Here is a 13,611-nt window from a genome sequence, read left to right as displayed (position 1 = left end):
TTCACCTGCCAACGGATATGGGTAAAAAAAAATAACTGTCTAAAAATTTACGAATAAATTTTATCCGTATCTATATAATCTACGGATATAATGATCCGTCCGCAAATTGTCCAATCCATCGGATTGTCTGACGGGTCTAGCTGTGCGGTGCCTCTCGTGGCAAGCCGAGGTCCTGTCAGACCGGCGGACCACTCTCCACTCCAGGCCGAACCGGGCCGGTATGGATTCTACAGTATTACGCAATGCCTACGCCCGGCCCAGAGCCCTCATTGGCGGTGCGGACTCGTATACTAATTTTGCTTCGACCGCGATCGCAAGGCCCCAATCCCCCGCACTTTTACTATTGTGGGTCGAACACGTTTATAGTCCCCAGTTATTGCTCTCCTTCCCATCATCGATCGGTTCATTCTTATATTCCTCTCCTCCACCACTTTGCCCTATCTCCGACTCCTTCCTCTCTCCTTGTTCCCCAAGCAAGAACCCTAGAAAAGTCGTCGTCGTCGCCCTAGCGGAAACCCTAGAGTCGGAGGAGGAGGAGGAGGAGGAGAGGTGGGGGAGATGAGGGCGTCGGAGTCGCGGTTCCTGCAGGAGCTGGTGCTGTACGCAGCGAGCGCGGCGCTGAGTTGCCTCGTCCTCTTCGCGGGGCTCCGCCACCTCGACCCCAACCGCGCCGCGTCCAAGAAGGCCCTCGAGCAGAAGAAGGAGATCGCCAAGCGCCTCGGCCGACCCCTCGTCAACACCACCCCCTACGAGGTCCCTTACCCTCCTCCTCCTCCTCTTCTCCTTGTCCCCGTATTTCGGATTCCTTAGTATGAAAATGGAATTACGCGCAAACCCTAGATTTATTCCTTGGCTACGTACTTTTTCCCGTTAGAACAGGCATCTTTGATGAGGTTTTTGGCGCCAATTAATGTTTTTCTAGTAAGTTATGATCGATAATAAGAATAAGACCTTTTGGTCCCCCTTCTTTCTCGTCTTCTTCCTCTCCCTGCTCCTCGGATTACTTTGGAGCATGGAATTTGGCGTAACCCTAGATTAACTCTTTGTTTTCGTGCCATTTACTGTTAACAGAGGCATTTTGATGCTGTTGTATGCTTTATAACTCAGGTTTTGGCTGAAAAGTGTTTGTTACTAATTAAGTGTTTATTGGTAATACCGGAGAATTTTTTTCCCTAACTTGTCACTTTTATTTGGAGCAGCACCTTTTGATATTGTCTCGCCGGCATTCAAGTTAGTTTGATGATTTTGATTTAAGTACTTCTCTGTTGATTGAAACAAGATCCCAAATAAGATGCTGCTTTCAGTGCATTTATTGCCAGACACTTTCTGTTTATGTTGTAGGATGCTTACGCAGACTTATAATTATAGTCTTTTTTGCATTGTGACGCACTAATCCTAGTGTATGGGCTCCTTGGGAATATCTTGTCATCTTTAGGGCGCGTTTGGTTCGCACTATGAAAGATTACTAGGAGTAAAATGATATCCGAAAATCTTATTCCTATTCATCCTATTACTAAGAAGGGGCAATTGCTTATATACCCCTGAAAAGTTCCTGACTTTTCGATTTACCCCTCTTAGAAGGCTAATATTGAAAATACCCTTTCTACGTTCGAACCTATTTCTAATATATTAATGAACTCTGTTATCTCTATAAAATTACCATTTTGCCCTTTCAAATATACCCTTCCATCATCACTGACTTTTTTATTTACCCTTAAAGTCAGAGGCACAAAATGTATTTTGACTTTTGATCTTTTCCAATATACCCCTCTACTGTTACCAACATTTCTTATTTGCCCTTAAGTTAAGGGCAAAATTGGTATTTTAATTTTTTTTAACTGTGGTAGGTATTTAACTCACGTTTAACCTAAGTTAACTTAACAGAAGATAACTGCGAGGGTATTTGGCAATAACGGTGGAATATATGAGGGGTATTTTGGAAAGAAAAAAAAAGTAAGGGTAAATCAGATATTTTCAAACGTATGAGGGGTATATAGGCAATTATCCCTACTAAGAATGTAGTATTTCGGTGTTTGGTTCGTACGGTCATATTATTTAGTCATATTATTTAAGATTATGAAAAATATACAATTAATTTATTTATTTATTAAATTAATTTTAAATAATACTATAAATAATTTCAACATATTTTTAGAAAAAAGAGAGAGAGAATATAGGTTAGAAAGAGAGAGCATAATTAAAGAAATAGAAAGAGAAATAGAGTCGAGGTTAGAGAGAATGAAATGGTTGAGATTTTAGAAATAGAGGGAGAGAAATAACTTAGTTTAGAGAGAGAAAAAAAAGTTGAATTTTAGAGAGAAAAATAAGTCTAGAGAGATATAAGGTTAGAGTGTAAAGAAAAATAATATCAATTAGCCGGCGGGTAGGAAGAAAGAAAGAGATTAGACATATTATGATTACCCCAATCCATTAATATAAGGATACTCACCCTCCCTCAAAGGAATGAGATTAGTACTTTGGGATACATCTCATTCCCAAGTAAATCCAGTATTACCAACTAGATTACTTAATGCGTTTAGCCAAACACCGTAATATTTTTTTATTCCTATTGGATTATTAGGAATCTTAAAAAGATAGTGCGAACCAAACGCACCCTTAATTCTATGTTTTTGTGTGAGAACTTATTGTTAGTTTTGTTATAATTCATGGATGAAATATTCAAGTTTATCATGGCTTTGGGGTCTTTAGTGGAATATGCTGCAGCTTTTGAATAGTGCTGCACAATTGTAATATTGTTTCATTTGATGATTCTGTAGGATGTGATAGCTTGTGATGTAATCAATCCCGATCATATTGATGTGGAGTTTGATTCTATTGGTGGTTTGGAGCATGTTAAGCAAGCGCTATTTGAGTTAGTTATCCTTCCTCTCCGCCGTCCTGAACTGTTTGCACATGGAAAGCTTCTTAGTCCTCAAAAGGGTGTGCTCTTGTATGGACCACCAGGAACTGGAAAGACAATGCTAGCAAAGGCCATTGCAAAAGAATCTGGTGCTGTTTTTATAAATGTTAGGATATCAAATTTGATGAGCAAATGGTTTGGTGACGCTCAAAAACTCGGTATGTGTAGTTTGTTCTAGTTTTTCATGGTTGACGACTTCTTATAGTGGTCATGAAACTGTGAAAGTTAATGCCCTTTATATATCGGCTTGCTACTTGTAGAAGTATTGGTGCTGGAAGTTTATGTTGTTTCTTTTCAATGTGTTTATGCATAGTGCCTTATGGTAGTCATGAAAGTTTACGCCCCTTGTATATCTGCTTGCTACTTGTAAAAGCATTGGTGCTGGAAGTTTACGTTGTTTCTTTTCAGTATATTTCTATATACTGCACATCATGGTTCTGTCATTTCTTCCGAACATATCACAGGCAGAGGTGTATTAGCTGTTGCCAGATTTTCACAAGCTTTTGTTTGTTTCAATTACAAATTTGGTGAGGACTCATTCAAGTTGGTTGGATTGACAACCTAGTGATTTTCTTTTCTTCATTGGTTGGCACAAAGTGAAACTTGACCTACAGTCCATTGATTATAAGTAATTCAAAGAAGTTCTTGTGTTCCCTTTTTTAGATTTTAGGTCTACTGGTTGGTGCAAATTCGATTGATAGAGTATTACTTGTCTTCTTTCTTTGATTTGTTAATAAGCATGCTTATTGTCCTATTTTCTCTACTGTACTATCTTTATAATTAATATCTTCATTCTCATTTTTCTCATTAAACCCTCCACTAAATCTCATTACTTGATTGTGGCAGTGGCTGCTGTGTTTAGCCTGGCTTACAAACTCCAGCCTGCTATTATTTTCATTGATGAGGTTGATAGCTTCCTGGGACAACGCCGTACTACAGATCATGAAGCCATGACTAAGCCATGACTAACATGAAAATTGAATTTATGTCATTATGGGATGGCTTCACCACAGATCGTGAGTACTTGCAACTATGCCTTGCATGTTAGCATTTCAATTTGATTTTTCATTAATGAAGTCTTATATTATTTCATACTTCAATGACATACTCATTTTGTTTCATACTTGTTTGATTTTTGCAAAATTATTTTTCTCTCTTATCTCTGTAGCTTTTGCATCTAGTTCTAATATCTCTGGGGTCAAATCATTTTATATGGTTATTATTATTTGTCTAATAATTTAGCCTATTGTATTGTAAACCTGATCGCTAACCTTTCTTTAATCATAATGAGCTTTTTCTTTAAAGATATGTTTTCATGTATTTTAGTAGAGGGCACAAAATTCCTAGTAATGATTGCACGAAGAATGTTTTTTTTTTTTTCCTTTTCTTTCTTCCTTTTGAGGCTGCATACTTGTGCTGATATTCAATTTAAACAAAATTTGTTATTGTCCACTTCACATTTAAGTCCAAAATTTCACCAAGGTTATATTAAACTGGGCCACATAGGAAAGTATTATTTGATGGTTCTTTGTGGGTTAGCACAACTTGTGCAGTCTTCTATCTTAGAATTAATAGAAAGAAACTTTTATATGCACCTCTAGTACTGTAAGGTAATCTCATTATTTTAAGCAGCACTGACTTGAGCATATAGTGCGATTGAAGAAATGAAGGATTAGTATGTTCTGATGATATACACTCTTAAAGAAGTAATTGTTGCACTTCATTACATAACAGGATATGTGGTTTAGGTCGCATATCAATGGCAGTGGGGTGATTAAGGTGGAAATTTGATTTATACTTTAAATGACCAAGACCAAGTATTTTCAGAGTTTGGAGGTAAAATATTTTTCTTGTTGTTGCACTAAGACAATTCCTTTTCTATTTTAACGTGGAAGCAATATACGTGAGAACTGATTGTCCTTGAATAAGAATTTTAAGATGGAGGATGAGTGGTTCGCTAGAAAAGATAGGATAAAAATGGGGTAATAGGAAGGAGAATTTTTTAAGTAGTTTCATCATGCTCATTTAGCATTAACGGGGTACTCATACAGTAGTTGTTTAGTTTAAGACATAGGTGCTTCATAAGGGGGTAAGGAGGTCAAATATCATTTAATTTTACCTTAAGTCGTCGGAGATATATGATGGCCTGTAGATTAACCTATGCCATGGGCCTAGGCAACACAAACTAGAAGAGAGGGTTCCATCAATAGATATTCAATTTATGAACGGCTAAAGCAATGTACAGGCCCTTCCTCACCACGAATTGCGAGGCCATCACTAGTATTATGATAAAGCAAAATCCTCATTCTGTATAATTTATTTATTTCTGTCTTTTTTTTTTTAACTTACGCCCTTGTACATTGCTTTCTTGTACATTTTGCTTTATAGTAATATTCTTGTTATGTTACAGAGAATGCACGTGTGATGGTTCTTGCTGCAACAAACAGGCCATCGGAGTTAGACGAGGCAATACTAAGACGTTTTACACAGACCTTTGAGATTGGCATTCCTGATCAAAATGAAAGGGCCAAGATACTAAAGGTTATTTTGAAGGGAGAAAGAGTTGAAGATGGAATTGACTATGATTATATAGCCAGCTTGTGTGAGGGTTTTACTGGTTCAGATATTCTCGAGTTGTGCAAGCAAGCGGCCTTCTTCCCTGTGAGGGAGTTGCTGAGCGATGAAAAGAATGGGAAGGCAATGGGCGTAAGTATCACTTATGAATACTTTTATAATTTTGAAACAAAACTAAGTAGGAATCTTTAATATGAGACAAAATGTGGCTGAAAGCAAGTGTGATGTATAGGCCTAATTGCTTTGGCTGCAGACTCGACTTACTGATTCACAAAAACTTGTCTCATTTCAGCTCATGTCTAAAAAGCATGTTGTCAACAAACATGTAAAAAATGTTGCTTGGAAGCATATAAGATTGTCTTTCTAAACAACTAGAGTAATCTGAAGAAACTAATAGTTGGATATTTCGTGTTGCTTGTCGAGTAACTTCCTTTGTTGCAATCAGCAGCACTTCTATCTGCATATGGATAAGTGTTAGATTTTCCCCTTTTTTAAAAATATCTTTTGATAAACTGATACCTTGACTAACATGACGTGCAATGTACTGTCGATTGTTGCAGAGACCAAGAGCACTAAGGCAGTCCGATCTTGAGAGAGCCCTGTCAACATCCAGAAAGGCGAGAAGAACAGCAACCGGCTCGATCTCAGGGCTACAGTCTCCTGTGTGGGCACGGCAGGCAGAGCCAGATGATGACCAGGTCCATAGTGCCATCTTTGAGATGACAAAGCTCATGTCTCGGATCGTTCAGAACAGCCAATCGTCAGAAGCCCAAGAACCTACTTCACCATAGGATTACAAAAAAGATGGTTCTTTTTTATTAACTGCTCAGCTTGTGAGGTTATAGCTGTGAAAACGATGCACTCATATCTTTTTTTTCCCTTTTTTTTTATATCCGCTGCTTATTTACACGGTTCTTTTGTGGCTTGGTGCTACACTTATTAAACCGTTCACTCCAGCAACCGATCTTTCCACTGTATGGCTTATATGAACAGTTCTTGTGCAGGTTAAATGTGTTACCAAGTTGTTATTTTGCTGTTTATAAGATGGAGAAGAGAGAGGAACTATAAAAAGGGAAATTCTAGGAGAAAACTTGTCATATGCTCGCTGTATTCATTCATGCCATACCGTGGCAAATTTTGGTACAAATATATGCCCAGAAAATGGTTGCAGTTGGAAATCTAGTTATCAGTAGTATATATTAATGTATTGTTTATCTTGTCAAATGTTTCCTCTCTTTGATCTTTCACTGTATGCATTTTCTTAGTAGTATGAAGATGTAAGATGAATTAAAACACATGTTGAGATGGATCTAATCTCTAGTAGTAATGATACTGGATGTCTGCGAGATCTGAACATCGTCCCAGAAAATATGAATGGTTGATTATATTTGTAGTTCTATAATTTTGATTAGATGCCAATTTTGGTCCTTATTTTTGAATGTCTCTCAACTACTTTCTAATGTTTAGAAATTGCTGTCTCTTGATGAGCATCTGCGTGGTCTTTTAAGTACTTGTGGGTCTTATTTTGGGGGTTATAATTCACGCCTATGTTAAGTAACAGAAGCAAAATTGGCATTTGTCCTAAGTTGTAGGGACTAAAAATGTAATTAAGCCCTTAAATGAAAGCCTTATCAATTTTCTTTAGTTGGACTTGAATCTTTGTTCTCATCTTCTATCTTTTGATTCCAGGGTTTCTCAGGGTACGTGCTCTTTACCTTCGAAAGAAGTTTTGAATAATAGCATTTGTGGTAGACCAAGTATAGCAATGGTGGTTGTTATTCGACTTTGTCTGAAGATTCAGGGTTTTGACTGAAAAGAGGCTTCAATTCTCGATTTGGGGAGTTCACAGGGTTGTGAGGTATAGAAAGATCCAAATAATGAGGCCAATTTGCATAAAATATTTACCGGTTTATATTTTTCGCAAAAACAGATCACTATTTTAGATTTTGCACATTTGATCAGATTTTTTAATAAATTGATCAAAATATCTTTATTCTTTGTTCTCTCTTTCTTTTTTTTTTTTTTTTTGTTTGTTTTTTTTCTACTCCGAATTCGTCTCGCTTATCCTCACTGTTTCCTCTATTTATTCTCCCTTACTCTCTCTTCTTCTCTCGCTTCCTCTCCACCACCCCACATTGACGCTACGCTCATTTTATTTTCTTACCTCTTCCTCATCTTCGTTGACTCTGGCTTAAATATGACACAGATTATGAAGATAAGACTGTGGTAGAGCGTGTGGTTACGGACGACAACGGTGACAAAGGTGTCGCAAAATTTAAAGACTACAGAAAGGAAGAGCACGTTTGGTCGGGAACGGCGGCTGCAGTGGTTAAAATTTAAAAGTCATGGTACATAGTTCATGTAAATTCAGTATATTTTTACCAAAAATTTAACATTCACGATACATAGACTCACTACAAGCCAGTTGAAATTTTTATAGTCCACAAGCTATTGACTCCACGAATTAGGGGTAGTGCGATTTGGTGTGCCGAACATTGAAGGAAAGAACTAGAAATTTATGGACAAAGTTTAGACTTTTCTGCAATAGCATAAGAATTAATGAGCTTCCAGACAATTACAGTTACAGCAAAAAGTAACTGAAAGTAATTTTAACTAAAAAATTATTAGTGCTTCTTCGAATAGCTTTATCTCAAATAGTAGTTCTGCTGAAGTTCCAATTAGACTACTGAGACGAGAGAATCTTTGGAACAACAAATCGACCAAGTAGAGTGATTCATCAATCAAATTCTTATTCTTTAGTCGGAGTTAAGACGAGGTGCGTAAACGAGTTGAACTCGAGTGATTCGAGCATAGTTGAGCTTGGGCTCACTAAATTTCCGAGCTAATTCGTCCTCGGGAAAATCATTGGCTCACTGCAGAACAATACGAACATTTCAGTACAACTCTATTATTCGATCAGATTGGGTCTTCTTACCTCTTTCGTACCCATGCAAATACTCATATCTGAGTTTGCAAATTTATATCTGGGGCATGAAGAGATTGTGCTAGTTCATCAGATGTTGTTCTTTACGTCACCTTGTTGTTCTTTACATTACTTCTTTCTATTATTCATCATACGAGAATGCGAAGGTAAAAATATTTCTTAATTTGCGAGTGAACAATAATATTTGACACCATATATCCATTTCCAAATGGATATCAAACATCAACTGAGATGTCATTTCAATTTACATGTATTTTCCTTAAGGGGTCGAGAAAGGATTTCTTTTACAAAAAAATAAAATAAAATAAAATTATACGGCGAAGAGATGGCTGGGCCTCATCTTGGTCTCCTCGCTGATCCTCTTCACCCTTCCCCTCCTCCTCGCTTGCTTCTCCACCACCACCGTCTCCGTCGCGCCGAGCTCGTCGCAGATCCTCACAAACTCCGCCACCACCTCCGCCACCATCCCCGCCCTCCCCTTCCCCACCAGCAACCTCACCATCGCCGCCACGTGCCTCTCCAGCCCACCTTCCTCCTCCTCCGCCGCCGCCGCCGCCGGGTCGGGTAGGGGCCGCTCGGCGCGGAGCGCGAGGCGCCGCGCGCAGCGCGCGGCGGGGCCGAGCGCGCCGGCGCAGAGCGCGGCGTCGGCGAGAGCCGCGGCGTAGCCGGTGGCGGCGCGGCGGTGGACGGGGCCGTGCGCGGAGGCGGAGGAGGGAAGGGTGGAGGTGGGAGGGGGAGGAGGGGGTCTGGGTTTGGGGGCGAGGGTGGGGAAGGAGGGGAGGGAGAGGAGGGAAGAAGGGGTCTGAGAAGGAGGAGGTTGTTGGGGTCTGAGGAGGAGGAGGAGGTGGTTGAGTGGGGGATCCTTGGTGGGATTAGGGTTCGGGGAGAGGAAAGGGAGGGGTCGGAGGGAGGAGACGGGGCCGGAGAACGCGGCGTCCATGGCGAAGCGAAGGTGTTCGACGAAATGGAGATGTGAAGGGTACAGAAGGGGCAGAGGCGTGTTTGGCCACCACACGTCTTTGAGTGGATGAGTGAAGAGCACACGTCACGGACTAAGTCGAGGGATTTTTAACGTGAGAAGTCATGTCAAGGACTTCATTTAATCAAAATAATCTAACGGTTGGAAGTTTTTTCAGATCAAGGAAGGAAAGGGTTCTGATAACATTGATTGCAATATAAAAAATGCTATCTTTACTCGAGTAGTGTTAGTATAAAACTAATAATAAAAAAATAATATTTATTTTTTTTAGTCATATTCAAATTCAAGTAGATTTAGTTGAGTTAATATTTTTTAGTCAAATTTATTGCTCACTAGTGTAGAGACCCGTGCGATACAGCAGATAGATAATAGAAGCAAATGTTTAAAATTTTAATAAAATTTATATTTACAGTTTATAGGAAGCTATATCATATTAAGCACAGTTAATTTGCATGGCTAAATTTAATTGCTAAAAAAAATAAAATTATAGCTAAAAGTATATGAAATACATAAATAATAACTTAACGTATCTGGCTTAAGAAAATTTTGGGTGGGGTCTCAGGCTCCAGTCTCCACATCATACTTTTTAATTTGATAAAAGAATTTTGCCCACAACAGTGTCTACTAAAAAAAATGGTCATAAGATGAAAATAAAACAAAAAACATCAATTTTAAAAAAACTAATACTTTTTTAGAGCACTTCTTTTACTCATCCAAATCTCACACATCTTCTTAATCTTCAGCTGGTAGTTGCTTCCTGCGCCGAGTCACTTCTGGATTTTCATTGTAACCCATGAACAAACACCTCATCTACATCCCCAAACTGCGATATCTAAACCGACACAGCCTTGCTATCACATCAACCACAGAAATTTTAATTCTTAAACAATTTGATTTATTAAGAAGTTCTTGCGATTCTTGAGAAGGAGCTCCCGCGCAACGTCCCCGTAAGGAGGAGGCTAGGACGCTGCTCCCCTCGGCCCAGTTGTGGGCGCGCGCGAGCCGCGCAAGGAGGCAGCCGAGGCGGTTGCGGTGGCGGTTCACAGCGAGTAAGGGCTCCGACGCAAACCGGCCCAGCGAGCATTTATATGGGCCGCGACTGAACTTTACAGGACGATACTTCTTGAAGGAGACAACGTTCTTCGCATGCTCTTCTTCTTTATCATCCTCATAATCTTTGTTAACACAATGAGATAGAGAGAAGGAGATGAGTGTGGGGTGAGAGATTAGATGATAATATTTTTTTTTGCATGAAAAATAACATGTCATGCGAAAAAAAAAAAGGTGGGGGGATTAATGGTGGAGGGGAGTGGATTGGAGTTATAAAGCTCACTAATTGATGGAATATGATACATTTAATTAAATGTGGAGAGATGAAGGGTTGAGCATTTAGAATGGAGAAGAAACTAATTGGTGGAATATGATGCATTTAATTAAATATAGAGAGGTGAAGGGTTAAACATTTAGAATGGAAAAGAAATATAAATTAAAAAAAATGAGAGCTTGCCACGTCATTATTTTACATTGAGAATTCATATAAGAGTATAGATATTTCAGAGTAAAGCTAGAATACTTGTAGAAGTAAATATAGTATTTATTTCTGCATCATTTCTGCCGCCGACGAGGCATTCGAATAAATGATCGACACTACTAAATTTGGACGTCAACTGCCAACACACCTTTCCAGTCTTTTACATCGACGACCGCAATTTGTGCCGACTCGGTGGGTTGTAAGAGGGCACTGCTGAGAAGGACCGCGATACCACTTCCTATTCGAATAGTAATTATTCAAATATATGTTTAATCTCCTAGCCAGACAACAAAAGCTACAAATTTTAGTTTTTAGTATAATCAGATATCGAAAAACTTGAAATTTTATTTGGCAGTATGTAGACAAATATTTGACGTATCAAGTCATAAAAAAAAAGTTTTTTGTTTTTAGTAGATAAGCACATCTGAAAATAACAGCTTCAATAAGTGGAATAAATCTTCTAACATGTGCTTGGAAATATATAAAATAAACTAATGACAACATCAAATAGCCATAATCTCAAAATTAGAAATGTAAAAGAACAAAAAAATCATCAAACTATACATTACAGTTAGGAGTCCGATTATGGTGCTTTCAAAAGTATAAAAGAGTTGATGTTTCTAATTTTTTTAACCCTTGGATCAATTCTTTGATCATTTTTAGTTCTTGGATTAATATTAATCCCCTACTAGGGGGCATCACCAAAGTTTAGAGAAGTCACTATTATCTCCCCTATACAATTCTTTATCTAAGGGTTAAAAAGTTTGAGCTACCAATTTTTTTATGATTCTGAAAACATATTAGCTCTACACTTACAGTCAAATCAAAATTAGAGCACTCGATAACTATCTACATTAAACTTACAAATAATCTCCCACAAATGGCACAATAAATTACTCATCTATCAACTATTCACCCTAAAGATTTGTTCACACTTCACAGATTATTCTTGTTTGCTTCATTTATCTAACACAAAAAGAGCAATTAGTTGTCCTTTATTGTCTTTTATTTCTAACTTATTATTATGCATATACGATAACATGAATAATAGATTATTCTAACAGTAAATTCAATCTATTGAGGAAGAAATATACGAGCATACATATTATAAGATTTCTATTTATTTGGTGCATCTTAGTACATTGGAGCAAAAAAATTTGTGACAAAACCACTATTTCTCTATCCAATAAAGAGAACCAACAAATATAGGATTTTATCGAAGCCGTATAAATCTTTCACAAATCAAAATTGTTCATAAATTAAACAACCTCCAATTATTTATCTCGATCTATAGTATCACCAGATTGTGTATTAGATTACTCAATTGGATTTCTTCCTGAAACTCTGAATGCAACCTCAAAATTGAAGCGCGCGCGCGCACACACACAGAAGGCAACAACTTTCTTTAAAGCGATCAAGGGTGAGGGCAAGCTTCTAACATATAAAGAGAGCTCAGAGGTGTTTAAGATTTCTCAATTCATAATCATATAAGTCTGTAAATTCTTATTAATAAACAAACAAAATTATGATACAATACGATTAAGAATACGTAATAAAAAAAATAAAATAAAATGACATTCAATACAATTCCTTTTTCTTTGCATAAAAGAATTCAAAATTCAAAATAATTTATTTCAATTTTTCCAAAAGTTATATGCACTAGAGATCCACACCAAAGGTCCATAGCCCTCTGAACTTTTGTCCGTTTATAAATAACCATCTAAATTTTTACAATTTTATATTCACCATTGAAACTTTTAAATTTCTTTAATTAGCCACCAAGATTTATATTTTATCAATTTTAAAGTAATTAACATTAGTCAATTGGCCAATAAATAATAAAAAATGCATGCGAACCAATGCAGAAGAGTCTTCTTGATGGGAAAAGTTGTACTTTTGGATAAAAATAAATCAAATTGTATATTTATGTTATAAAATTAAATGCTAAAATATTAATTTTTATACCATAAAACTGTATTTTGACCTCAAAAGGAGCCTTATATGCTTGTATCTTTTATTATTTCTTAGGTTTAGTTTAGTATTGAGATTTATCTAACGCTAGTAGATAAAGTTGAGTTGGGATAAAATATAAAATTTTAAAAATTAGGAAAAAATAAAAATATGAGTATTTAAAGGGTTTTTTTAATCCAATAGTTTTCTCCTAAAATTTTATTTTAAAAATAGACCTGTTAAATTTTTATTTATAAATATGGTCTTATAAAAGCGGTTAATGATTCACCGCTTTTAAAAGCGGTCAACCATTCACGGCTTTCTTTCTTTTTCTCGAAAAGAAGCGGTAAATGATTTACCGCTTTTATTCTTTTTCTAACTCTTAATAAGGAGGTATAAATACGGTGAATCATTCACCGCATTTAGAGATCTATTTTTATAATTATTTTTTTATAANATGTTTAATCTCCTAGCCAGACAACAAAAGCTACAAATTTTAGTTTTTAGTATAATCAGATATCGAAAAACTTGAAATTTTATTTGGCAGTATGTAGTCAAATATTTGACATATCAAATCATAAAAAAAAAGTTTTTTGTTTTTAGTAGATAAGCACATCTGAAAATAAGAGCTTCAATAAGTGGAATAAATCTTCTAACATGTGCTTGAAAATATATAAAATAAACTAATGACAACATCAAATAGCCATAATCTC

The 13,611-nt window shown here is 37.0% G+C and overlaps 2 protein-coding genes across 2 annotated transcripts; one reads left to right on the top strand and one right to left on the bottom strand.

The window, feature by feature from the left end:
* Positions 370-6,842, top strand: LOC109727256 (ATPase family AAA domain-containing protein 1-B-like). Its single transcript, XM_020257297.1, is given in 6 exon segments — positions 370-753; positions 2,778-3,078; positions 3,767-3,876; positions 3,879-3,936; positions 5,331-5,626; positions 6,055-6,842. Coding segments are annotated over 6 exon segments (1,191 nt in total). The 5' UTR covers positions 370-558; the 3' UTR covers positions 6,286-6,842.
* On the bottom strand, positions 8,570-9,458 carry LOC109727257 (CASP-like protein 4U1; the record flags this gene model as incomplete). The annotated part of the gene is given in 1 exon segment (XM_020257298.1): positions 8,570-9,458. A coding segment is annotated over 1 exon segment (630 nt). The 3' UTR covers positions 8,570-8,748.

This window comes from Ananas comosus, linkage group 22, assembly GCF_001540865.1.
Source record: "Ananas comosus cultivar F153 linkage group 22, ASM154086v1, whole genome shotgun sequence".
Classification (NCBI taxonomy): domain Eukaryota; kingdom Viridiplantae; phylum Streptophyta; class Magnoliopsida; order Poales; family Bromeliaceae; genus Ananas; species Ananas comosus.
This window is presented reverse-complemented; position numbering and strand designations above follow the sequence as displayed.